Consider the following 25081-nt stretch of genomic DNA (forward strand, 5'->3'; position numbering starts at 1 on the left):
GTCAAATGCCATGCTTGTTCATGGAAAATATCCCACGTCGTTACCCGGTCAAGTCTGAACTTGAATAGTTCTCTGGAGGACCTCATGTCAAGTAGATGTAATCATATAAATATTTGTCAGATAAGTTCGCAACATCCAGTCAATGCATGTTCCCACAGGGCTATATATTGCTAGCAAGATCACATTTTGTTTCTTTGTTTCCTCTATATAAAATGATGCTCTTGGGGCTCGGATCATGCATACTAGAGAGATTACATTATGTTTTGCGTTAGATAAGACCATCCCAAATGCAGGGGTAACACAGTACCATCTCTGCCTTAATTCATACAGAATCTGCCCTTGGAAGTTGGAACTGCGATATGAGTTGAAGGCACTAGGAGTTTCCGAAATGGATGGTGGCTGGTGGGTAATTTGCTCTTCACACCCTTCCAAAACAAACAAAACAACAACAACAAAACCTTTAAGTCTCAAACAAATTGGGGTAGACTAGAGTTGAAACCCAGCAGAAGCAATCAAGGTTCAGGCACGTGAATAATTGTTTTTCAAACACTCCTATCTAAGGCTAAGTCTCTGGGTATATTCCATCATTTCAAGTCTCCTTTTATTGCCTCTACCCAAGTCAACTTCGGTCTTCCTGTGCCTCTCTTCATGTTACTATCCTGACTTAGGATTCCACTACGCACCGGTGCTTCTGGAGGTCTCCGTTGGACATGTCCAAGCCATCTCAACCGGTGTTGGACAAACTTTTCTTCAATTGGTGCTACCCCTAATCTATCACGTATATCATCGTTCCGAACTCGATCCCTTCTTATATGACCGCAAATCCAACGCAACATACGTATTTCCGCGACACTTATCTGTTGAACATGTCGTCTTTTCGTAGGCCAACATTCTGCGCCATACAACATAGTAGGTCTAATCGTCGTCCTATAAAACTTGACTTTTAGCTTATGTGGTACCCTTTTGTCGCGTAGGACACCAGATGCTTGACGCCACTTCATCCACCCTAATTTGATTCTATGGCTAACATCTTCATCAATATCTGATGAGGACATGACACCTATGCATATGACCATGTTTGACGCATGGTATGAAGGGGTAGGAGGCCAGCAAGGGTGTCCAAGTCAAGAAGGAGGCCCGAGGCTAATTCGGTTCGTGTCCCCGACGTGGAGGCTCAAAACAACTCAAGTTCGAGTCTGCCTCGGCCTTCAGGACCAGCCTACCTTAAACTGATCACTCAAGACGTATCCAGACTCCGTTTTCGATGATCCATATATGGTTGAAAAGCTAACTTGATAAGGAAGCCAATCCAAGTAGTCTCACGTCAAAGGACCTTCAGAATCAACAAGAATCGTTAAAACAAGTCAGTGTCCAGAATCTGCCAGGGTGCTACGACACAATCTTTTGGTCCATTGAACCGTGTATCATGTTTGGGCCCATTAGGAGGCGCTGAAAGCTCTAATTTGGTTTTGGTGAATTGATGAAACCCTAAGTGCTAATCTAGTTTATCAAAGTGATTATGAGATAGGTAGCACATTCTACGTGGTGAAGCAAATGAAGATTATGACATGATAATGGTGATGCCATGGTGATGATCAAGCGCCTGGACTTGAAAAGAAGAAAGAGAAAAATAAAAGGTTCAAGTCAAAGGTATAAATTATATGAGCCATTTTGTTTTGGTGATCGAGACACTTAGTGAGTGTGATCACATTTAGGATCGATAGCCATACTATTAAGATGGGTGAAACTCGTATCAAAATGCGGTTATCAAAGTGTCACTAGATGCTCTAACTCATTACATACACATTTAGGATCCAGTGGAGTACTAACACCCTTGAAAATGTTTACGAAAATATGCTAACGCATGTGCACAAGGTGATACACTTGGTGATTGGCACATTTGAGCAAGGGTTAGGAACTTCACCGGTGGAGTGTCCGTCCGTAGAGTGCGAACAGTCCCACGGTGCCACCGACGCCCTATACAGAAAGATGGAGGTCACTGTAAGTGACCGAACGCTGGTCTCGGAAGGACCGGTGTGTCCGGTCAGTAGAAGCAGCGAAGACGCTGGTGTCGGTCTCTGACCGGACGCTGGGTCACTTAGTGACCGGATGCTGGAGGGCTGCGTCTGGTCCCACTGACATGACAGTGCACAGAGGAGACGCCGAGTGACCAGACGCTGGGTGAGTCCGGTCGAGCATGACTGGACGTGTCCGATCGTGATTTCTCGTTTCTGGATGCTTACTGGAAACGATCGGACGCTGAGGTCCAGCGTCCGGTCACTTCGCAGCAGCGCGTCCAGTCATCACTTGCTCGTTGAGATCGGGCGAATAACATTTGAAGCCGATGACACGTGGCATGCATCGCACGACCGGACGCTGGGGTCCTACGTTCAGTCGATCTGACGGAAGCATCCAGTCACCCCGAGTAGTGCCTAGTGAAGGGGTACAATTGCTCCATTTCATGGGGGCTTCTATTTAAGCCCTATGACCGGCTCAAGCTCACTCTCTTAGCCATTTGCATTGACATAGCAACCTTGTGAGCTTAGTCAAAGCCCTCCCACTCATCTCTATCATTGATTCATCATCTTTGTGAGATTAGGAGAGAATCCAAGTGCATTGCTTGAGTGATTGCATCTAGAGGCACTTGGTGTTCGTGTTTCGCTGCAGGATTCGCTTGTTACTCTTGGTGGTTGCCGCCACCTAGACGGCTTGGAGCAGCGAGGATCATCGAGCGGAGGTTGGTGATTGTCTCTGGCTCCGATCGTGATGATTGTGAGGGGTTCTTCACCTATCCCCGACGAAGAGCCAAAAGGTACTCTAGTAAATTGCTCGTGGCATGTGTGATTTCTCATCTTGTGTTGGTTGTGCGGCACCCTATTGAGGGTTTGGCGTGTGATGCCAATTAGCGCGTGAACCTCCAAGTGAGTGAATCGCCACAACAAGGACTAGCTTGCCGGTAAGCAAGTGAACCTCGGTAAAAAATTATTATATCATCATTTGATTTCAAGATGATTGGTCTTCATTGGTATTCATTCTTATGATTGACTAACTCCTTCCTCGACACAATGGTATAACCATATTGCTCACTCTCTATATTACCGCAAACTAGTTATTAAGCTCTTTAGTGTAGCTAGTTGTGAGAGCTTGTTAGTTTAGTTAGTGTGGCTCTTTAGTTAGCCTTTGAGAGCACACTAACTTAGTGTAGTGACATAGTTATTGTGTGGATAAAAACTATATATACTAGAATTGTGGTAGGTGGCTTGTATTTTTAGTAGGCTAGCGCAACACTCGCTTCGTCTCATAATTGTCTAACCGGTTTGTTAAGTGTTGTTGTAAAATTTGTTAATAGGCTATTCACCCCCCCTCTAGCTATTAGGACTTTTCAGACACATCTAGGGGGTGACGTCCAAGACTTTATAATTAGCAGTCGTCACTCTCTCTTTAGGGTTTGGGTTTTGTTTAGTTCTTAATTTCCACGTGAAACAGACATCGTTTTGCTACAACTGTGCCGCCAAGGCTGTTTGCTGTGAACCAGAGCCTCAGTTCTTGATCTTGTTCGCCTAGAGCGATTAGTCCTTTCGAATAAAGACTTAAACTCCTTGTTTTCATAAGACTCATATTTATTTGTAATTTCAGATTGCGTTCATCCCGTTCTTGCTTGTGTTCTTGATTCGCTTGTAGGAAAGTCTTTTCGGCGAGATCAATTGCGTTCGCGTGGTTGATAACCAACAGAGCAGTGGTGTAACGGTTGCGGGGTCCGAATCAGTCTTGGTTCGAAGCCTAAATTGTGAACGTCGAGTCTCCACCAATCGACGCTATCATATATTTCAGAAGATCAGGCCTAGTCTACATCAAGTGGTATCAGAGACCTTGTTACCCGTTAGGTATAACTTTGTTTTTTCCTTTAGATTGTTACTGTTTTTGCATTACATATCATCCATAAAAAGCCAAAAAAATATACACCGCCACATATTCCCTGTCCTATAGCCTCGTTGTGCCTTTGTAATTTTTTTAATTTCAGTTTGTTTTATTGAACTGTCGTCCCTCGCCGCGTCTTAGTGTTCATTGTGTTCTGATCTTATTCTTGGTCTACTGTCAAGTCTTGTCTTCCAATGTAGTGATAGTTTGTTCCTTTTCGCCAAATCTTGCATCTCTGTTGGTTGTTACATGAGAAATTGAGGAAAAAGAATAAGTCAAGTTGAGAGAGACATATAGTACAAATCTTTATCATGATCCTTATTTTCACGTTTAAAAAGGATATCTCATCTGATCTCCACGGTTGCAGCTGGTGGATTATTCTTGTGCACAGTTAGAAAGAAAGGAAAGCATTAATTAACAGTTATAGTCTCCTTTGGAAATAATATGCACACAAGATTTTCTACTGTTGGTTAGTTGTGATCCTTATTGGGCATCTCTTTGGTTTTTCCTTGCGCTAATCCAAAAGGAAAGTTCCTACCAGGGTGTCCATGCCTAGGCAGTCCTACTGCTGATATTGCTTTGCTAGCTGAGAGTTTAGATCACGCTATAGTGCAGCTTCTTGATATTTTTATTTACAATTATTTTTGCAGCACTTTTCTGAGTAAAAAAAGAAAGAGTTAAAGGCAAAGAGGTGCAAAAACCAAAAGAAGGGAAAAAAAGCCGCACCTAAAAAGAGAGAGAGAGAAAAATAAAGAAGGAAAGAAAAAGAAAGTGAAAAAAAGGTTTAGAAGTGCTTGCATCCTTTTGAGTCCTTGTGCTAAGTTGTATTGTATTGCTTGCTTGAACTAGGTCCAGGACGAGTTTAGGCCAGCGACATAGACTAGCTTGGGACTACTTTTCAATCTTGTAATTTTTGAATTAAATTATTGATATTTCTTGCTACTATATCGTGCCTGTCCAAGCTCCATTTTCTTCTAACCAAGTATAGGTTCACCTTCCAACTGATACACTTAAGCTACAACGGTATCACAGTCACGGACCGATTGCACCGCCTGTTGCTTTGGTAAGAACACTTGTAAGACCGTGGTAAGACGCTTGAGAGTTGAGTGTATTTTTTTCCTTGTCCACAACCTAAGTAGTTGATAGGGATAATACTTTTGTGTTGTCTTTTACTGTCTTCTAACAATGACAGGTTATTCGTATCCACCGACTTATGATGGTATAGGTGCTGATGAGTACATAGAGTGAGAAATTACCATAGATAACATATTTGCTACTCGCTTTATGTGTCCAAAGAAGAAGGTAAAAAATGCAGCTAGTGTTTTACGATATTCTGCTTTATCTTAGTGGGAGTCTTTAGATCCTTATGATAAACCTCAAATTTGGAATGACATGAAACTCCTTATGCGAGAAACATTTGTTAATCCACCTCCCATTTTAACTTCATATGCTGAGGTGCACTATTTAGAGGAAGCGTCTGTTGTTATTCTTCTTGCTATGACTAACCTTCTGCAGGATAATGTTGAAGGGTCGAGATGGTGACTAGAGGGGGGGTGAATAGTCTTTTCTAAAACTTAATCGCGTCGGCTAACCGATACAAATGCGGAATTTAAACTAACGGTCTAGCCAAGACTACACCCCACTATATATGTTCACTAGCACCTTGCAAAGATAACAATTATGCAACAAAGGTGCCGGGCTAGTTAGAGCTCTCTTAAACAATTCTAGGAGCAAGGTTACACAAACCTATGCCACTAGTACTTTAAGCGACAAGGGAGCTCCTACACATGCTAGTAAGCAAAAGCACAAAGCTAACTAAGCTCACTAGCAATGCTCAATAACAAGGCAACCAATGCCTAATTAGAGAGCGCAAATACTTAGTTACACAAACTAAGCAATGTGACTAATAAGGTTACTAAAACCAAATTAGCCACGCAAGGAAGCTACTTCTATGCTACACAAGCAAGAAGGTAATTAGCAAGCTACACAAGCTATCTAATTACAAGAGCAACTACACAAGCTTAATATGTATAAAAGTAATTTCAAGCTTGTGTAATGGGGATGCAAACCAATGGGAAGAACAAGGTTGACACGATGATTTTTCTCCCGATGTTCACGTGTTTGCCAACACGCTAGTCCCCGTTGTGTCGACCGCTCACTTGGTGGTTCGGCGGCTAATTAGCATCACCCGCTAAGCCCGCACGTCGGGCGCCGCAAGAACCTACCCCTTGAGTGAGGGTAGCTCAATGACACGCTTTACTAGAGTTGCTCTTCGCGACTCCCACGGGGCGAGCACAATGCCCCTCACAAGCACTTCTCCGGAGCACCGCACAAGCTTCTTGCGCGCTTCGACGGAGACCACCACCAAGCCGTCTAGGAGGTGGCAACCTCCAAGAGTAACAAGCACCACCGGCTTGCAACTCGATCACCTAGTGCCACTCGATGCAACCTCACGATGCAATCGCACTAGAATCGCTCACTCACACAATCGAATGATCACTATCAAGTATATGTGTGATGGAGGGCTCCCAAGCACTCATAAGCATGGACACTAAGTCCCTTGAGGTGCTCCACACCAGCCATGGCCGAAGGCCACTTCTATTTATAGCCCCAAAGGCTAAACTAGCCGTTACCCCTTCACTGGGCAACGGTCGGGCCGACCGGACGCTCCGGTCGAGTTGACTGGACGCTGGACCTCAGCGTCCAGTAGCCCACAGACGACCACGTGTCCCGGTTCCAACGGTCACTTGACCTGACCGGACGCAGCAGCACTCAACTGACTGGACGCTGGACCCTCAGCGTCCGGTCGTTTCCAGTAAGCTCCCGAGGATGACCGGACGCGTCCGGTCGAACGCGATCGGACGCAGCCAGCGTCCGGTCACTCTCCAGCTACTGCGTCACCGTACGCCAGCCTGACTGGACGTAGCCTTCCAGCGTCCGGTGCATTCAGATCCAGCGTCCGGTCAGTTGACCGACGCCGGCATCTTCGCGACCAACTCGTTTTCACTTCTAACTTCTTCACCCTTGCACCAATGTGCTAACCACCAAGAATTTGCATCCGGCGCAATAGAAAATAGACATTCTATTTTCCCGAAAGCGCCAACACCTGCAAACACCACCTCCTTTGTAAATGTGCCAACACCATCAAGTGTACACCAACATGTGTATGTGTGTTAGCATTTTCACAATCATTTCCCAAAGGATGTTAGCCACTCAACTTGCCACGCCACTCGATCCTAGCGACAATACAAAGTTAGATCACTCGAGTGGCACTAGATGACCGATATGCAAACAAGTTTATCCCTCTTGATAGTACGGCCATCTATCCTAAACCCGGTCATAAACTTCTCTACACACCTATGACCGGTGAAATGAAATGCCCTAGGTTATACCTTTGCCTTGCGCATTCCATTCCATCTCCTTCAATGTCGATGCAACACATGCACCAACACGATCAATAATGATATGATCCACTTCATATCATCACATGATCATATTGGTTCATCGATCTTGACTCTACTTGCTCTTCACCGTTGCCATCGTCCATCGGCGCCAAGTCTTGCTCAAGCTTCACCGCCACGCGGTCCATCACTCCAAAGCCTTCAACTTGCCCTTCACGCTTGCAACCAGTCCATCAAGCCAAGTCTTGTCTTGATCTTCTCCACCTTGATCACATGACTCAATGTCATGTCTCATGTGCATTTAAGCTCCTTCATCATCACATGTGTGAGCTTTGCAACATCTCCAAGCTATTTTTACCTTCATGGCATATGTTGCTCACATACATGTACCTGTGGACTAATCACCTATGTATCTCACATAAACACAATTAGTCCACCTAAGTTGTCACTCAATTACCAAAACCAAACAAGGACCTTTCAAATGTACATAAGCGAGAGGATGACATGGAAGAAAATGAGAAGCTCACAACCTCATGTAAATTCAGAATCATCACTTCACAATGCACCTATTACTTCTGCTGAGAACACAGGTAATGCCTATGATGCTACACTCATGGAAGGTGAGAATTATTTTAATGTACTAATTTTTTCCACAAACCATGCTATCATAGAGCAATTGTTAGTGGAACCCTCTCTTGATTTATCTTTGTCCTATGATAATTTGCTTGATGTTCCTTGTGATAAAGATGAATTGGTTGATGATGCTTCAGTTTTACATATTTTGGAACCAACCACTTGTGTTGAAAATAAACATGTTATTCATATTGCTACTAAAACTGATGAGCTCAAACTGTTGTCTTCTTTATATACTTTGGGTTACATTGAATTTGATGTTTTGTGTAACCTAGATTGTTTGGAGGAGAGTCTTTTTAAATATACCGATTTGCCTTGGTTTTCTAAACATACATATCATGTTATTGGCAAATATAGCAACAAAGGACAATATATGATACATCGAGTATACGTTCATAGTAATATGAATTCTCCTTTTGTTGTATAAGATTATGATCGTTTAGAGGACAATCCTAATAATACAAATATTTTCTCATGTTTCTCAAAGAAACAAGTTCACTTCCAAGAAGGGTAGCATTGTTGGTTGCTACATATGTCTGCTAGACCATCTATTTCTGCATTGTCTTTGGTTAGTTCTAATCTTTTGCAGGATAGTGTTGACATACATCATGTACATTCGGATCATGGAGTCTACATGTTTGCTAAAATTTTTATGCGAGATGACATGCTAGAAACTTGGAAACATGGCCACGTTCCTTCTTATAATTATTTCAGTTCCCTTTGTCTTCACAACCCCGTTCTCCTTTGTGTTGTGCAGGATCAATTTCAAGCACAATCGACGTTGAGGACGGCTTTTCGTCGAGAAGGGGAGGATGATGAGGACATGACACCCATGCATATGACCATATTTGGTGCATGGTATGGAGGGATAGGAGTCCAGCAAGGGTGTCCAAGTTAAGAAGGAAGCCTGAGGCTAATTCGGTTCGAGTCCCCGAGGTGTAGGCCCAAAGTAACTCAAGTTCGAGTCTGCCTCGGCCTTTAGGACCAGTCTACCTTAAACTGGTCACCCAGGATGTATCCGGACTCTGTCTTTGACGATCCACATATGGTTGTAAAGCTAACTTGATAAGGAAGTCAATCCAAGTGGTCTCACGTCAAAAGATCTTCAGAATCAACGGAAATCATCGAAACAAGTCAGTGTCCAGAATTTGTCAGGGTGCTGTGACACCGTCTTTTGGTCCATTGGACCGTGTATCATGTTTGGACCCATTAGGGGGCATGTCCAGGGGGTGATGTCCAAGACTCTATAATTAGCAGTTATCGCTTTACTTAGGGTTTGGGTTTTGTTTAGTTCTTGATTTCCACATAAAACAGACATCGTTTTGCTGCAACTGTGCCGCCAAGGCTGTTTGCTGTGAACCAGGGCCCCAGTTCTTGATCTTGTTCGCCTATGGCGATTAGTCCTTTCGAATAAAGACTTGAACTCTTTGTTTTCATAAGCCTCATATTTATTTATAATTTCAGATTATGTTCATCCCGTTCTTGCTTGTGTTCTCGATTCGCTTGCAGGAAAGCCTTCTCGGCGAGGTCAATCGCGTTCGCGTGGTTGATAACCAATGGAGTAGTGGTGTAATAGTTGCGGGGGTCCAAATCAGTCTTGGTTCAAAGCCTAGATCGTGAACGTCGAGTCTCCACCAATCGACGCTATCATACCTTTCGGAAGATCAGGCCTAGTCTACATCAAGATCCCCGTCTCTCTGTAGCATTGATCCTAAATATCGAAAGGTATCCTTCCTAGGCACTACTTGACCTTCCAAACTAATATCTTCCTCCTCCCGAGTAGTAGTGCCGAAGTCACATCTTATATACTCAGTTTTAGTTCTACCGAGTCTAAAACCTTTGGACTCCAAAGTCTCCTGCCATAACTTCAATTTCTGATTCACTCCTATCCAGCTTTCATCAACTAGCACTACATCATCCGCGAAAAGCATACACCAAGGGATGTCCCCTTATATGTCCCTTGTGACCTCATCTATCACTAAGGCAAACAGATAAGAGCTCAAAGCTGATCCTTGATGTAGTCTTATCCTAATCGGAAAGTCATCCGTGTCTCCATCACTTGTTCGAACACTAGTCACAACATTATTGTACATGTCCTTAATGAGCCCGACGTACTTCGTTGGAACTTTATATTTATCCAAAGCCCACCACATAACATTCCTTAGTATTTTATCATAAGCCTTCTTCAAGTCAATAAAGACCATGCGTAGGTCCTTCTTCTTCTCCCTATACCGCTCCATAACTTGTCTTATTAAGAAAATGGCTTCCATGGTTGATCTTCCGGGCATGAAACCAAATTGGTTCATAGAGACCCGTGTTATTGCTCTCAAGCGATGCTCGATAACTCTCTCCCATAGCTTCATAGTATGGCTCATCAACTTAATTCTCTGATAATTAATACAACTTTAAATATCCCCTTTATTCTTGTAGATCGGTACCAATATACTTCTTCTCCACTCGTCATGCATCTCGTTCGATTGAAAAATATGGTTGAACAGCTTGGTTAGCCATATTATAGCTATGTCCCCAAGGCATCTCCACACCTCGATTGGGATACCATCCGGTCCCATCGCCTTACCTCCTTTTATCATTTTCAATGCCTCTCTGACCTCATATTCTTGGATTCTCTGCACAAAACGCCTATTGGTGTCATCAAAAGAGTCATCCAACTGAAAGGTTGCGTCCATATTCTCACCATTAAACAATTTGTCAAAATACTCTTACCATCGATGTCGGATCTCATCCTCCTTCACCAAGAGATGCTCCCTTTCATCCTTAATACACTTAACTTGGTTGAAGTCCTTTGTCTTTCTCTCACAAACCCTAGTCATCCTATAAATATCCTTCTCTCCTTCCTCTCAAATATTGATAAAGATTCTCATACGCTCTACCCTTTGCCATACTTACAGACGCAAGTCATTTTTAGCTTCATCAAAATCTTCCAACTTTTAACTACCTTTGGATACAACAACAACAAAGCCTTTAAGTCACAAACAAATTGGAATAGGCTAAAACCCAGCAGAAGCAACTAAGGTTCAGGCACGTGAATACCTTTGGATGATATTGTATTATTGTTCTCCTTGGTCATCCACTATTTTCTTCCGTTGTTAGAGAAAAGAATAAAGTTCAATCTAATCTAACCCACATCGACCATATTTGCATTTTTGGGGAAAACACGTTCTGTGGTTTTGTCTGACGGAACAAAACGGCATGGGGTTCGTTCCTCTTGTTCTTTTCCGGGGGCATGTACGGGCGTATCTGGGTGGAAAACCTGGCCCAGATCCTGACCCTGAGGCCGAGCCCACGATCAGGACCAGTGCGCCATCTTGCTCCAGGCCATTGTAATTGCAAAAACAAAATTTCTGTATTTCGTTGACTATACTACCAAAAAATATTTTCGGCTGATGTAAAAAAGCAATGCCTAGATATCAGGCCCCAGTAACTCCACCTGCATGCTCAAAATGGAGAAAAGAAAACTCACCTCACTTCCGGCCGCAAATTCGACCTACCAAACCTCCTCCATTTTCTAAAATTCGGCTCCCCCATCAAGCATATACGATGCAGCTGTACGAGAACGAAGCAGGCCTATGTGAATCTTTAATCTTCCTTTTACTCTCCTCGCTCTTTAACTCTCCTCGCATTACATGTACAGTACAACAACATATGGCAAAATGAACAGCACAAACAGTATACTCTACAGCAAGTCAGATCCTGCCTACCAGTCAACGCTAAATCGAAAACCTGTCAAAGTTTAACAGGGCTGGGCTACCAAAACTGTCACTGAGATCGGGGATGGAAGTATTGCATCCCAGGAGGTGGCTGCATGGGCCTGAAAGGCGGCACGCCAGGCGGTTGAAGGGCAAACTGCATATGAGGCGCTAGGTTCATTGGCATTTGCTGCTGAAGCATCGGTGGCGTTGGTGGCTGAGTCTGAGGCATGACAGCCATTTGAGGCTGTGGAGCTGAAGGTGAGGGCCTTCCTAGGTTCATCATCTGGGGCGGTGGAGGCGGCGGCGACGGGGCCATGGTGCTCATGTTGTAAGGCATGCCCATCATTACACCCCCAGGCTGAGGGACAAACTGCTGGGGAGGGGCCTGGTAGATATTGTACTGTGGCTGAGATGCAGAGGCTTGGCTCTGCATAGGTGCTTGTTGCACTAAGATTGCCTGGGGCTGCTGCTGAGCTGTTGTGGCAACCACTTGTGGCATTGGAACGAAAGCTGCAGCATTTGCGACGCTTGGTACCTGCGAAAGTTGGTCAGTTTTCTGCCTCTTATCTGAGCGTGTTTCAGATGAATTCTTCGCTTCTTCAGCAGCAAACTTGGAAAGTGCAGACTGCAGAATCTGCTGAGAGTTTGATGATGCTGCAATCTTGTCCGCAAGAATAGCAGCAGCTGTCTTTTGCTGCTCCTTTACTAGCCCATTGGAAAGCACCTTTCTTGGCTCTACTGAAGATGCTGATTTGGGCAGCGGAATGGTTGGCTCATTCTTGAGTTTCCGCTGCATGTTGGAGGCTTCATGAACCATTGCTTCAGCTAGCTGCCGATTGGAAAATTTAAAAACATAAGAATGACAAGTGTTCACATCCTACAGAACACTATAAGCATGTATCAACATTTCCATGGTTTGGAATGGTTGGAAAACATTACCTGTAACTGAGTGCAGACTTTCTCCAGTTCAGATTCCTGAGTAACATAAACAAATAAGATTCCATAGCTCCATCGACAAAATACAAGTAACAATGACAAGCTAATACATATTCGAAAAGACAAAATCCAAGTTGTTCTGACCTGTTCCTGCAATGCCTCCTTCAATTCAGACACAACAGCTGCTCTATTTGTCTCAACAACTTTTAGCTTTTCGATGCATTTTTTCATGTTAGCCTCCTCATCCTTTAGTTCTGTGCAAAGAACCTCACGACGAGGATCTTCGGCTGCATACAGAGGACGTCTTAAGAATGTCTACTAAGGTAGCAAAAATGCAGGACTCCACCCAGGCCGGCAACAAATATTACCTTTGCTACAGGCGCTGTCGACGTCCTTCTCCATCTTTCCAACATGACGCATAGAAGTCTTGCATTTTTCGAGGTCAGCATCCTCATCTGCTTGTTCACTGAGAACAGTATGCAATGCAGATACAATCCTCTCTGCAGTGCCTCCAATGCCTAGTCTCTGATCAAAGATGGCGATAATATTTGAGAGAATTTCACAGCAAAGTATAAGTGTTAAAAAATAGTCTAGTAGTAAGAGTAGAAAATCTTACAAGTTTCACATAACGCGAATCTCTTTTAACAATCCTTATTGATGAACTGTGAGAGCGCTTTTTGGTCATATCTAAAACAGGAAGGGGAGCTGCGCCAAGCATCACATCCTTGATGCCCCCAGCACGTGAGCCAAAAACTCTCCTTTCTTGCCATATGTCAACCTAGGACACATTTGTGCGTTACTAATAAGTTTTTGCAGCTACACGACAATATTAACAGGAGACACGTGTATCTTCAGAACAGATATGCAACAGCTGGGAACTCATGACATCGATATACAACACTCACCAGCCTAGATGCCACCTTCTTCCCACGGTCGTCACCATTCTCACTTACATTTTTAAGCGCCCCAGGGAGAACCTTCCAAAATTCTTCTACAAACTCTGTCCCGTTGCGCTTGCTGTTCTGTAAGATGTCATTAGCAAGATAAAGGAAAGGGACCTTCTGCTCCTTATCAGAGCTTTGGAACTGCTTGTCCCAAGTCTGAACAATTTGCTCTGCATTCTTTCTATGGTAAATGCACCAATGCGACAGTGCTAGTGGCCACAAAGAGCAAAAGTCAAGGCAACAACCGGATAAAAAAAATACATGTTATGGCAAAGAACTCAATCTATTTACACCAACTGAATCTCTACAACTAAAACATACTGATTGTCAACATCTACCCGGCAGAACCAAAACACTCATGCGATCCATATCCGGCAGACAAATAATCACCGCATCTCATGCGATTCATATCCGGCAGGCAAATAATCACCGCATGAAGACACTGGAAGGCAAGTAAATAAAATGGAATAAAACTCACGAAATCACCGGCAGACAAATAATCACCGTATGGAGACACTGAAAGGCAAATAAATAAAATGGAATAAAACGGAAAGAGAATTATGGGAAGAGAAAGGAATTTATTGGAATATCACCACGCAATGATCATGATCGTGATCCAAATCTCATTCGTCGTCCTTCGCGTTGCGTGTTGACAACAAACACTTTTTCCCCCAAAAATTGAATTATTGTCATGCCTCATGCGGGCTAGGATATTGTAAGTCCGAGTATACATATTTTGGCAAGGTAGAGCATGGATAAATTCAATTCGATGCCTAGCAATAAATTTTCAGCCTCTGAGGCAATTGATGTTTGTCGTAACTTTCAGACAACAAGTTCCAAGCCTAGCTTTTATTTCAGATTCATTACGATAATGAATGTGTTTCTAGACATTATCATCGTATAATACATGTGAAAAATTGAATTGATATATTCTTGATTTTGACTTGGCTAACAAACATCTCATTCAATTTATGTTGCACCCGTTGCAACGCACAGGCACTCATCTAGTAGGTTAAAAGATTTGAAGTCAAGACATATTCAGTAGGCAAAAGAAGCAAACATATCAAGAACTCAATCTATCTGCTCAGGGTGCAGAACGGGGAAATTCTCCCTGCCGGCTATTCAAAGATACATCCTTTTGAACGAACCTGACAACAATTCGATGGACGCGAGATTAAGCACGGAAAAGAGATGTATCTACAGTCTAATCGTACAGAAAACGCGAGACTAAGCGCACAAGTTGCAAATTCACACAAAACTTCCCTGGAAGCACCACAAACAGTCCAAAGTCCAAAGATTTGAACGGTGAAAAGTAGGGAAAGGATACTCTCGATGCATTGCTGCGTGTTGTTAAGCTTGGCGAGCTTGTCAGCGAGTATGTCCTCGCTGAACGCGCTGTTCATGGCCGCCCGAACAGCACGGAGTGCTCAAATCGTCGCGCAGATCTTGGGGGCGGGGGGAGGAAGAGGGACCGACGAAACCTAGATAGAAGAGCTGCTAGACGACCACGGCGGCGATGGCGGAGGCATCAGCCGCCGAAATTTAGGTGCGGATGGATCAGGGAGGCTAGGGTTTGGAGAGGTAAGAACTAAAGAAGAGGAGTGTAAGCGTGATTCAGATCGGCTGAAGCATTTTCCTTGTGTGTTCTTTTTGTTTTTTCCTTTAATTTAGATAGAGATACCTTTTAGAAAAAAAGATTAAACAACTTATTACCATTTTTATCATCAAATTATTATTATTATAAAATAAATAAATATAGACAACGGGACCCTAAGTGACATCCGGTCTTACCAGAAAAATAAGAGGTTTAGGTCACCGAATAGTAAAAGATTAATATCTCATCTCCAAGCCCATTAGATTAGGCTAATATTCGCGGCGCTCCCGCTTTTTTATACAACCATCAGCCTGTTCGTTTGGCTGTGGCTTGTTGTAAACGATCATAAATTTCCAGCCAAAACAGTATTTTTCTCTCACACAAACCAGCCAGCAATACTTCTTCACGAACCAGCAACGATACAAACCAACCAACCGAACATGCTGCATATTTAGTAGTAGCACAACACCACGATTTGCCTCACTGACGCGTTCTCTCTCCTTTAAAGGCAACACTTGTCGCTTAGTTGGAGTGCTATAGTACTGCATCACTTTCTTTCCCATGTTCATCCACAAGTTTCCCGACATGGAAACCCAAGTGCTAACGTTGTGCTACTTCTAGTTTATAACATATGATTATCGCAAACTCTAATACGCGACAGGGTTGCGCGAGCGTGTGACCCATCGCCCTCCTCGCTCTCGCCTCCTCCCTATGTCCTTCTCCTTCCTCCGCCGCCTCTCTTCCTCCCGCCTGCGCCCGCCCCACACCTGTGTCCGCACCCGCACCGGAGAGGGAGAAGAAGTCGCCTAGGGTTCCGGCGAGGAGCTCGTTGGAGATGATGATGATGAGGTAGCCGAAGAGGGAGAAGAAGCCAACTCCAACAGGCTTAGAAGGAAGAGGCCCTAGGGAGGCAGGGCGGCGGTGGTGGGGAAGGAGGCCAAGCGGTTCGGGGCCCTGGCGACGGCCGGGCCAGGTCGGGGCGAGGGCGCCATGGCTGGAGCTCGGCGTTGCCAACGAGCGTGGCCATAGCGGAGCTCCGACGAGAGGGGAGGGGCGAAGAAGGTGGCCGCGCCGCGGGCGCGTTAGGGTTCACTGGAGCTTCGCCGTGCTAGGGTCGCGCCCTAGCATGCCAGAGCTCCAGCGAACCCTAGCGAGCCGCGGTGGGGGCGAGGGCGAGAGCGAGGAGGAGGGCGGGGTCGAGGACGAGCGCAGGGAGGGAGAAACAAGACTGCGGGAGCGTGCTCGTCACGAGGAGGAGCACGGAGAAGAAGCTGTCGCGAGGAGGAAGACGAGGTGGCACACCCCCTGAGGGTGCAACGGGTCATGGGATACGCTCCCCTATGATTATAGTTAATTTCTGGATATCTTAGCTCTAGGACTATACGAGTGAGAATGGGTAAGTCTATTGTCGTCTATTGTCTACTCAAACCCTACATTCTCACGTCTAGATTTTCTCTTGAGTCACCTACAAGTAATATATCAGATAAAATATTGTAGTACGTTACCATTGATGCAAAAGTAAGGAGAAGTACGAGGCAAATTCTACTATATGATTTTTTTAAATGTGTGGTTTATGTATAGCACTAGATGATAGGGTAACATGATTATAATCCATGGTGAACACACGTGAAAAGCTGGGGTTGCGAAACAAGGGATTATTGTACGATGTTGGCGCCTATTTCCTTTCGTGTAAAGAACAAATGGCACACATCCAAGACATGCATGCAAAATATGTGCTGAAAAAGTACTTTTATAAAAAATGCATTTTTTTATAGTAATCAATCTATCTGTATCAAGAAGTCTTAAGTTATGGGCCCTCACGACCTCAATCAAGTATGCAACACTAAATCCTTACGAGATAGTACTAAATAGCAAACATTAGACTAACACTTTGACTTAGCATAAGAAGACGTGGTTTATCATGTATGAAGCTCTGCCTCTGTAAGGTGGTGTGACTTAGTGGAGAATCACTAGCCATCGAAAGTCGAGACATCCACAATGATGAGAGTAATGGAGGGTAGGTTCAAGGCGGTGGTGACCACGGATGATGACACGAAAGGTGAAGGCATGTGTTGCTCTAGTGAGAGTCAACACAACTACTGTTCACAAGAATGATGGTCGAGAACTGGATTTAGATACTTGAAATATAGCCACTAGACCCACGTGTCATTGACTCATATGGTAAGGTGTGTTAATAACTCAGTGATACGACATCCTAGATGGCAAATCTATAAACGCCCTGTTCGTTTGGGCTTGTTTGGCTGATAAGCCACGACTAAAAGTAATGTTGGCTGATTTGGTGTGAGAGAAAAATATTATTCGTTGGCTGAAAAAATACGGCTTATAAGCCAAACAAGCCCAAGCGAACAGGGCATAAAGTCCTCAAGAGGGCACTAGTAAAAACGAATATGGAGCTAGACAGTTACTCAATCCAGGTTCCTAAAAGAAGTTGCTTTGGACAACAACACGGTTTCCAAAGCATTACTTTGACTTTTTAATTTTATAAAAAGTGATATATGTATATTTTTATGAAAATATTTTTTAAAACAAATCTATTCATATGGATTTTACATTTCCAAACTCAACAACTTAAAAGTTATTCATGATTTATATTCCCAATATTTAATCCAAGTCTTGTCCAAAACAATTTTTTTTTAGAACCTGGACGGAGCAAGAGGCTAAGAGGAACACACAAGGCATGTTGTGCTTGTACTGTTGTACATCCTAAGGCTTTGTTTGGTTTGGTGGAGATTGATCCCTTGTGAAGGGGATTAACTGAACAAGCCCTAAAGGAAGATTATTGTTAACACAAACACATGAACGACACAAGTTGGCCGCTTGTTTGAGAGCTTCATGCCGGAAGATCTGATCTGATCTGAATGAGAAGCTCAAGCGTTTTTCAGCTCTACCATCCCTTTTACCTAAAAGTCTGTATGCACTTGTCTGGCTTCCAGTGGCTCCGTAAGTCATAATCACATTGCCATCATAACCATTCTATTTCAGAAAACTACCAATAATGCAATATTCAATCTTGTTCCGATCAGTTATATATCAGTTGAGATTTGAATGTATATAGTATAAACGTACAATTCACACGAAGCTGCCATCTGCCAAGATAATTCACTATTTAAGGAACGCGACCACCAGGGCTCCATCATTGATTCCATACGAGATAAAAGAGATGGCATATTCAATCTCGAGGCTTTCATCACTCAGGTTGAATTATGTTAGCGAAACATCTGTTCGACTCCACAGAAGCAAGCAACAATGACATAGAGTTCTCCCTAATTGCCTCAAACCATAAAGCGCCTACAAGCCCACACGTGCTGCTGAACGTGTGGATCCTTCTTAACTCTCTAAGGGAAAGTTCAAATGCGAGGATATGACGAAAAGCGAGCCAGAACTCAGCACATGGTAACTAAAGCCGGAGCGAAGATCTTCACTTCTTCCTCTTCTTTGGGGGCTGGAGTGAGTCTTCATCATCATCTTCCTCCTCGTTGTCCTCGTCCTGGTCGTCGTCTTCCTCATCCTCACCGCCGTCCTCCTCGTCATCCCCGTTGTCATCCCCATTGTCGTCGTCCTCGTCATCCCCATTGTCATCATCATCGTCGTCATCGTCATCGCCGCCACCACCCTCCTGGTCTTCTGGTTCTTCCTCATCTTCCTCACCGTTTTCCTCAGCATCACCTCTTTGCTTCTTCTTGTTCTCATTGCCCTTTGGGTTGTCATACCCCTCCCCTTCTGAGATGTCCTCTTCACCCTCCCCAAAGTCACCGTCCTCGTCCCCGTCGTCACCATCACCATCTTCATCGCCAGCATCAACAGGTTCAAGCTCATCACTCTTCTTTCCGCTCATCTTGAAGTCAGGCATGCCACAGATAGGACCCTGTACAATGATCAATATTCAGGTGTCAACATTCAGAACAAAGTTAAACACTCAAGAAGCAGAAATTCATATAGCACAAATGGTAATTTGGATTCACATCTTAAGGCCACGCCGCCATAGCATGCTTGAACACACATATATCAAATATGAAACAAGGTGGGAAGAAATGACACCATAGAAAGCAAACCAGATGTACCGATGCCAAGAAAAAAAAAACTTTAGTCACAGCACACGCAGCAGATTAGTAGGCTACCATGATAAACTGGACATGTCAAGAAGCAAGAACATTAACTCATTCCTCGATGTGCAACTATATTGTCCAAGACGTTCTGCAATAGTCTTCTTGGCAGAAAAGAACTGAATGCTTAGCCAGGTTTCATCGCTTGAGAGACTTTATAGATACATTTTCCATTTTTACAGGGTGGGTTCTAAATGCTAAACGGCTAAGCCTGGTAACTAAGGAGGCTATAAACATCAAAGACGACTCACAAAAAAAAAATCAAAGATGACTGTACTAAAGTACTGCAGTCTTTTAAGTTTTTCGGTAAGGTGTTGTTCTGTGCAGATGAGAGGAAATAGGATAGTTTGTTGCAGAACTTGCATGGTACTGTCAACAACTATACATGTGGAGATACAGCATCTTCCACCTCCACCAGTCGACACGGTAGCTAGATCTAATCTAAGAAAGAAAAGAGGCAATGACTTGGATCTGCTGCAACTGTTCATGCACCGGTTTTGGAGGGTAAGCTGAAGAGTACACACAGCTACCCGGGGGCCGGGGCGACATGCCTGGCAAGGGGGGCCGTATAGATGAGGGCAAGAGGCCACTGAGCATGACAATCTGGCCCCACTGGAAACTGTGTCTCTAACAGAAGACTTGGACAACTGATGGAGGAAACAACCTCGTTGAAATATCTCTATAGACTAGGGACCTTGCTGCAAAATAACTATGGACCCGGCTGGAAAATAACCGTGGACCAACTTGTCAGTCGCAACTCGCAGCGCCTGCGGGATGCAGCAAAGTGCAAACAGCAAACACGCTGACGGCGGACAGGCTTGGCGTTTAAGAAAAGCCTTTTCTCGTCCTGACGAAAGTACTCCTTCCAAACTGTGTGCAGAAAAAACCTAGATGCATATTAATTTCTCTGAGAGAGAGATCTGGACGCATAATAACACTGCTACAGTAGGCAGATCGCTGTGCAGCGTCTTATAAAGTCTAAACCATCTTGCTTAGAAGTTAAGCCACTGAAACGGGACGGCAGTTTCTCACCGTTTTCTAGATGGGTAGGAAAAAGAAAATCGCACGAGTTGTTGACGAGGGGAAAAAATATCTGAGAGATCGAGGAGGAATCTTTCGGTGTCATGGGAAGCGAATATTCGGGGGCGCGGCGCGGGGGTAGGCACGTAATTAGCAAGCAACAAGGGGGCGCTTTTCCATTTCGTTCGTATCCTGTGGCCCGGTGGGCCCCCACTCACCACCCCCTCCTCCGACGGAACTCAAATCCCGGACCCCAGCTGCAAAAACCACACCCTAAACCCGCCCACACAAATCCGCATCCGAAAAGTCCAAAACAAAGAACAATATCCCACCCACTCAACGGCCCAAAGCAAGCGGGCCTTGCACCAGTAGGATATTTTCCCTCTTTCTAAATAAAAAAACAAATTAAAAGTGCAAGCTAATCGAGGAGGTTAGAGATAATAAAGAATAAAGAACAGCCGAATCAAAACCGACTAGAACGACAAGATGATGAACAGGGACATGGCGGTGATTTTTACGGACGTTACCTCGGCTGCGGCGGTGACGGCGAGCAGCAGCTTCTCCATGACGGCAGCGTCGCCGGCGCAGGCGTGTACGGCGGCGGCGGCGGACTGCACTTGCAGGGGCGCGGTCGTCACGGTGGCCATCTGGACGGCTGCAGAGGAGGCCACGTGGGCGGGGCACAGGGAACAAGGTCCGTCAGATGGGACAGCATACCGTTGAGGAAAACTTAAACACTGGCAGCGGTTTTTACTTTCCCAAGGCCGGCCGGCCAAGGCCAAGGCCAAAGCAGGCATAGTCAGATTTCTGTGCTGTGCCCCCCTAATTTTAGCAAAAACCCAATCTTAGATTTGCTCGCAGGCAGGCAGAGCGCAAGTACAACAACTGTCAGCCAAAGAAAAGCTCTTGGGAACTTGGGGTGACCAAAAAATACTGCGGATGGAACAGAACAGAACAGAATAGAAAGAAACATGGGATGATGAGAAAGAGGGCGCAACTACTTTTTCAGTTCCTCTCTCGTGGAGAGAGAAGAAACTGCAATGTTTGGTACACATCTAGTAGTACTAGAAGTATCTGTTCTGCAAGGGAGATATTATTCCATAAACATGCATATAAAAAGGTACAGACTTTGCAGGAGAGGAAAACTAACATGAAACAGTTGATGAAACGACAGATTAGGAGGCAGCCTAGGCGTTAACAGATGCACCGGATAGGCAGGAAAGAGGGCAGGAGCAGGGAGGTTACCTTGTTGCCGAGGAACGGGGCCTGGGAGGCACAGATCTGGAGGTTTCAAGGAGGCTGCTAGTGCACAACGGGCACAACTAGGCAAACTCCATGGCTGCAACGGGAGGGAGAGGAAAGGAGACCTTTTCACTCTCTGGAGCCTGGAGGAGGCTGGAGCAGGAGGGTAGAGGCGCCGGGCAGCTCGGGCAGGAGGGGCAGGGCAGGTGGTGGGTGCAGGATTGGCCGTGCCTACTGATGGCTGGAGGAGGGCATATGCGTAAATCGCTGCTTTCCCCGGGTTTGAGGACAGATTATGTGCGCTGTGGACTTCAACGGTGCAAGGGGAAAAAAAACTGATTTGGTTAATGGAGACGAAACAGACGGCTAGCGTTAAGCGCGGATGGATGGGATTAATTAATCGGTGTTAATCTTCGACCGCGCCATCGCGTGGTTGTCCGCTGCTTTTTTGGCTTTCCAGTGGCCTCTCGCCTCAAGAGGCCACACCACCAGGCGGTTTTTCGCAACCACAAGTCAGGCTCAGTTTTTTTTTTCACACACAAAAAGAAAACAAAACACGAGTCAGTCTCACAGAGGTCAATTTTTCATCACCGCTCACGAGCCAACCGCACGTCGCTAAAACGTCATTAGCGTCGCAGGGATGACGACATTCAGATCCTGCGTAGAGGACGGGCGTGCATTGAATACCACCGCGAGTAGCAGGTGGGAACAGACTACCAGAGGACAACTGCCGTTGGAGTTAGGAGCCATCGGCAAAGAAGAGTTTAGTTCCACTCCAACTTCCAAAAAAAATTGCTACAATACCTATTACATCGAATATTTACGACCCATGCATAGAGCATTAAATATAGACGAAAAGAAAAACTAATTGCACAGTTTAGTAAAAAATTACGAGACAAACGTTTTGAGCCTAATTAATAACACTATTTGTTAAATAAAAAAGAACATGCTACAGTAGCCCCAAAATCCAAATCAGCCTTACAAGGTGAAATCTGGGGAATTCGTAAAAAAAGGTGAAATCTGGGAAAGAGGGATCTGTTTTGCGTCAGGTGTAAACCCACCTGTTTCCTCCTCAGAACCACCCATACCGGTACCGCAACAAAATCCCCAATGCCCCGTGCGGCGACAAAAACCAACGTCAGTCTCATCTCATTCGCCCCTCCCTCCCTCTAGAGTCCAGACACCAAACAACGGGAGTTTAACAGACGAAATGCCTGGAAAAGGACGCCTCAGTATAGCACCTACCTTTGCGGTGCATCACTCATCGTGTCGGCAGGAAGCTACGTAGTACGTTCGTGCCTGCTGGTGATAAAAGGTAGAAGCACTTGTGCTTGCATCAAAACCAATCAGAACGGCAGGGGAAATGGGGCCCGAAACGCGAGCGAGCAAGAGAGAGCAAGGCCATAAGCGAAGGTTAGCTTCAACAAAGCTGAGCATCAGGCTACTTGCAGGCAGGATGCTTGGTGTAAAGAAAAGCTGGGGCAGATTAGTGGGGGGCGACAGCAAATCGAGAATGGGATTCCTTTGTTCTGATGGGCTAAACAGCTTCAAGAGCAATTCATGAATTTTCGAGTACGAATCATTCGAAACAGGGGTAGTAAAAAGCTCATACCTTTCCTGTTTATCTGAGACACAGACTGTGCTGGATACATATTCATTAATAGCTCTGCTCCTTGTAGCATAATAAGCATGGCCCCCAAAGAACCAGGCCAAACCGTGCCCTTACCCATAAATAGTTCATGCAACGCAAAGCATGACCTGTAGATTCAGATTCTGAATATTTCTGAAATGCACATAATTAAGTAAACAAGGGGCAACGTTTATTACAACATCAGTCGCGGAGGGTAACATTGGCTGGATGTGGTCATCAACTCATCATTTCACAAATGACCTGATAGAGATCCACTATACTTAATTTTAATTGTGTCTGGAGAATCTAAAAATCAGACCAAATCCCCTGCGATTTTTTAGCTTAATGTTATTAATTAAGACTGCACTGAACAACTGATGAAAATCCTAAAGAATCAAAGGAACCTGGAGTATCATGTCAAACATAACTCCGAAATAAGCTCAATCAAATAGGATGCTGTATGAAAACAATGATAATCTGCGCAACAGAGACTTAAGAGATAGCATAATAAGAATGCAAACATAACATATTAGCAACCGTTAGTGAGACAGTCAAGCACACAAAAGCATAATTATGACAGTAAGAAGTACATATAAAGGAATGTTGTCTTTCAATCACAAAAAAGTGTAATTATCGAAACAACAAGAGGCAAAAACTAGAGGTGACCAAAAAAAATGAACAATTGTTCTGCAAGGTACTTTGTTGAAGTTCGGGAAAAAAAACTAGAAGTGACCAAAAAACAAATGAACAATTGTTCTGTGAGGGAAATATGGTTTGTGAAATCCCAGAAACTATCAATAGTCAATAACCATTTAGAACTGTTAGCTATCAACTGTGGCGACAGTTCCCCACAGAAGATAATTGAAAATTAGAATGGTCTACCACCTGCAAAATTTTGGCAGGCTATGGTTCTCTGCAAACATTTAGTCAGAAATTTGTTGATTATACTTTTTAACTAAAGTTGGTCAGTTTGGCACTATTGCACTACTAGTATACACTAGTTGGACGATTTTTTTTTTCCTGTCATTGCTAGTTCAGGGTTAATGTTCAATCCATGCTATTGAAAGAGATTAAGTGAATACCAAGTTTATGCTGAATCTTTTTAAGCACTGAAGCAAATAAAGAATTGCCAACAGATGCAATTTACAGCATGGTAAGGCATTTATCTAGATTGGGGAAGGGGAGAGGGAGGATGTGATAGCGAAGGGTCCAAAAGAGGGTGTCATTAGCCCTTGAATGTAATAAGAAAATTAAATAACAGAAATGTGAAACAGAAGGTGCCTAGGCTGGCCTTGGCCATCCAGCACATTAGAAGTCCAACCCAGGACTTGGGACTCCCCCTGCCACTGCTCACCAGATGCCACCCTCCGTGCACTAATTGCCTCCAAGTGTGCTTTCGACTCTAGTGGAACTAGTACAGTGTTTTAGAAATTGCGAATTGGCAAGCGATGTTGATTAATTAGTCGGTGCCAAGTGTCAACTGTATTACTTCAAATATAGCAGGCATCTATAATATCCAAAGACAGCATTGCACAACAGACCAATACAGAACAATGGGCCAGTGATATAAGATTGTCAGAAGCAATACTAATTCTGCTGATGAAATAAACACAATTACACAATACTACTACTTTCATGTCATCAGAAGAAAAGGACCGTTGCATGTACAAGGATTAAAATTTATTAATATGCATCCACCTGATGGTTTCATCTTGGCCTATTCATGATTCACACGATGATTTGACACTACAAAGGTCAGCAGCCTAGTAATCTACCAGCAGTAGTAATCTAACCTTTAGTGACCTATTGAGTCTAATAGGAACATTGCAAGAACAATCTTTTTTTCATATATTCTGAGTGTGCAAATATGAACAGTATATCATAACATAGGCAATTCATGAAAAAAAAAATCAACATAAAGTGGGATAG

At 44.2% G+C, this 25081-nt stretch overlaps 2 protein-coding genes across 3 annotated transcripts; both read right to left on the reverse strand.

The window, feature by feature from the left end:
* Nucleotides 1-11398: 11398 nt before the first annotated feature.
* Nucleotides 11399-15171, reverse strand: LOC136496913 (uncharacterized). Its single transcript, XM_066492693.1, has 7 exons — nucleotides 14870-15171; nucleotides 13504-13751; nucleotides 13215-13376; nucleotides 12967-13123; nucleotides 12743-12885; nucleotides 12602-12637; nucleotides 11399-12491 (listed from the first exon to the last, which is right to left on the reverse strand). The coding sequence occupies exons 1-7, from the start codon at nucleotides 14943-14945 to the stop codon at nucleotides 11730-11732; spliced, it is 1584 nt and encodes a 527-aa protein (XP_066348790.1). The 5' UTR covers nucleotides 14946-15171; the 3' UTR covers nucleotides 11399-11729.
* Nucleotides 15172-18325: 3154 nt separating this feature from the next.
* Nucleotides 18326-21821, reverse strand: LOC136497667 (uncharacterized). 2 transcript variants are annotated; one of them, XM_066493512.1, is made up of 4 exons: nucleotides 21526-21821; nucleotides 21035-21102; nucleotides 20808-20935; nucleotides 18326-19022 (listed from the first exon to the last, which is right to left on the reverse strand). In XM_066493512.1, the coding sequence occupies exons 2-4, from the start codon at nucleotides 21075-21077 to the stop codon at nucleotides 18576-18578; spliced, it is 618 nt and encodes a 205-aa protein (XP_066349609.1). In that variant the 5' UTR covers nucleotides 21078-21102; nucleotides 21526-21821; the 3' UTR covers nucleotides 18326-18575. The 2 variants fall into 2 exon arrangements, with proteins under 2 accessions (XP_066349609.1, XP_066349610.1); XM_066493513.1 differs by lacking the exon at nucleotides 21035-21102 and having other exon boundaries at nucleotides 21526-21783.
* Nucleotides 21822-25081: the final 3260 nt, after the last annotated feature.

The sequence above is a fragment of the Miscanthus floridulus genome, chromosome 12 (assembly GCF_019320115.1).
Source record: "Miscanthus floridulus cultivar M001 chromosome 12, ASM1932011v1, whole genome shotgun sequence".
NCBI classification, from domain to species: domain Eukaryota; kingdom Viridiplantae; phylum Streptophyta; class Magnoliopsida; order Poales; family Poaceae; genus Miscanthus; species Miscanthus floridulus.

Bases quoted from the DNA above. Each gene is read 5' to 3' on its own strand.
- LOC136496913 (XM_066492693.1), bottom strand. From the start codon at position 14,945: ATGAACAGCGCGTTCAGCGAGGACATACTCGCTGACAAGCTCGCCAAG. The intron at 13,752-14,869 runs GTATCCTTTCCC...TGTGGCCACTAG, and splicing joins CACGCAGCAATGCATCGAGA to CACTGTCGCATTGGTGCATT. The intron at 12,638-12,742 runs GTCAGAACAACT...TATGTTACTCAG, and splicing joins AGGAGGCATTGCAGGAACAG to GAATCTGAACTGGAGAAAGT.
- LOC136497667 (XM_066493512.1), bottom strand. From the start codon at position 21,077: ATGCCTGCTTTGGCCTTGGCCTTGGCCGGCCGGCCTTGGGAAA. The intron at 20,936-21,034 runs GTAAAAACCGCT...CCTCCTCTGCAG, and splicing joins GGCCGGCCGGCCTTGGGAAA to CCGTCCAGATGGCCACCGTG. The intron at 19,023-20,807 runs GTAACGTCCGTA...ATCATTGTACAG, and splicing joins CCGTCACCGCCGCAGCCGAG to GGTCCTATCTGTGGCATGCC.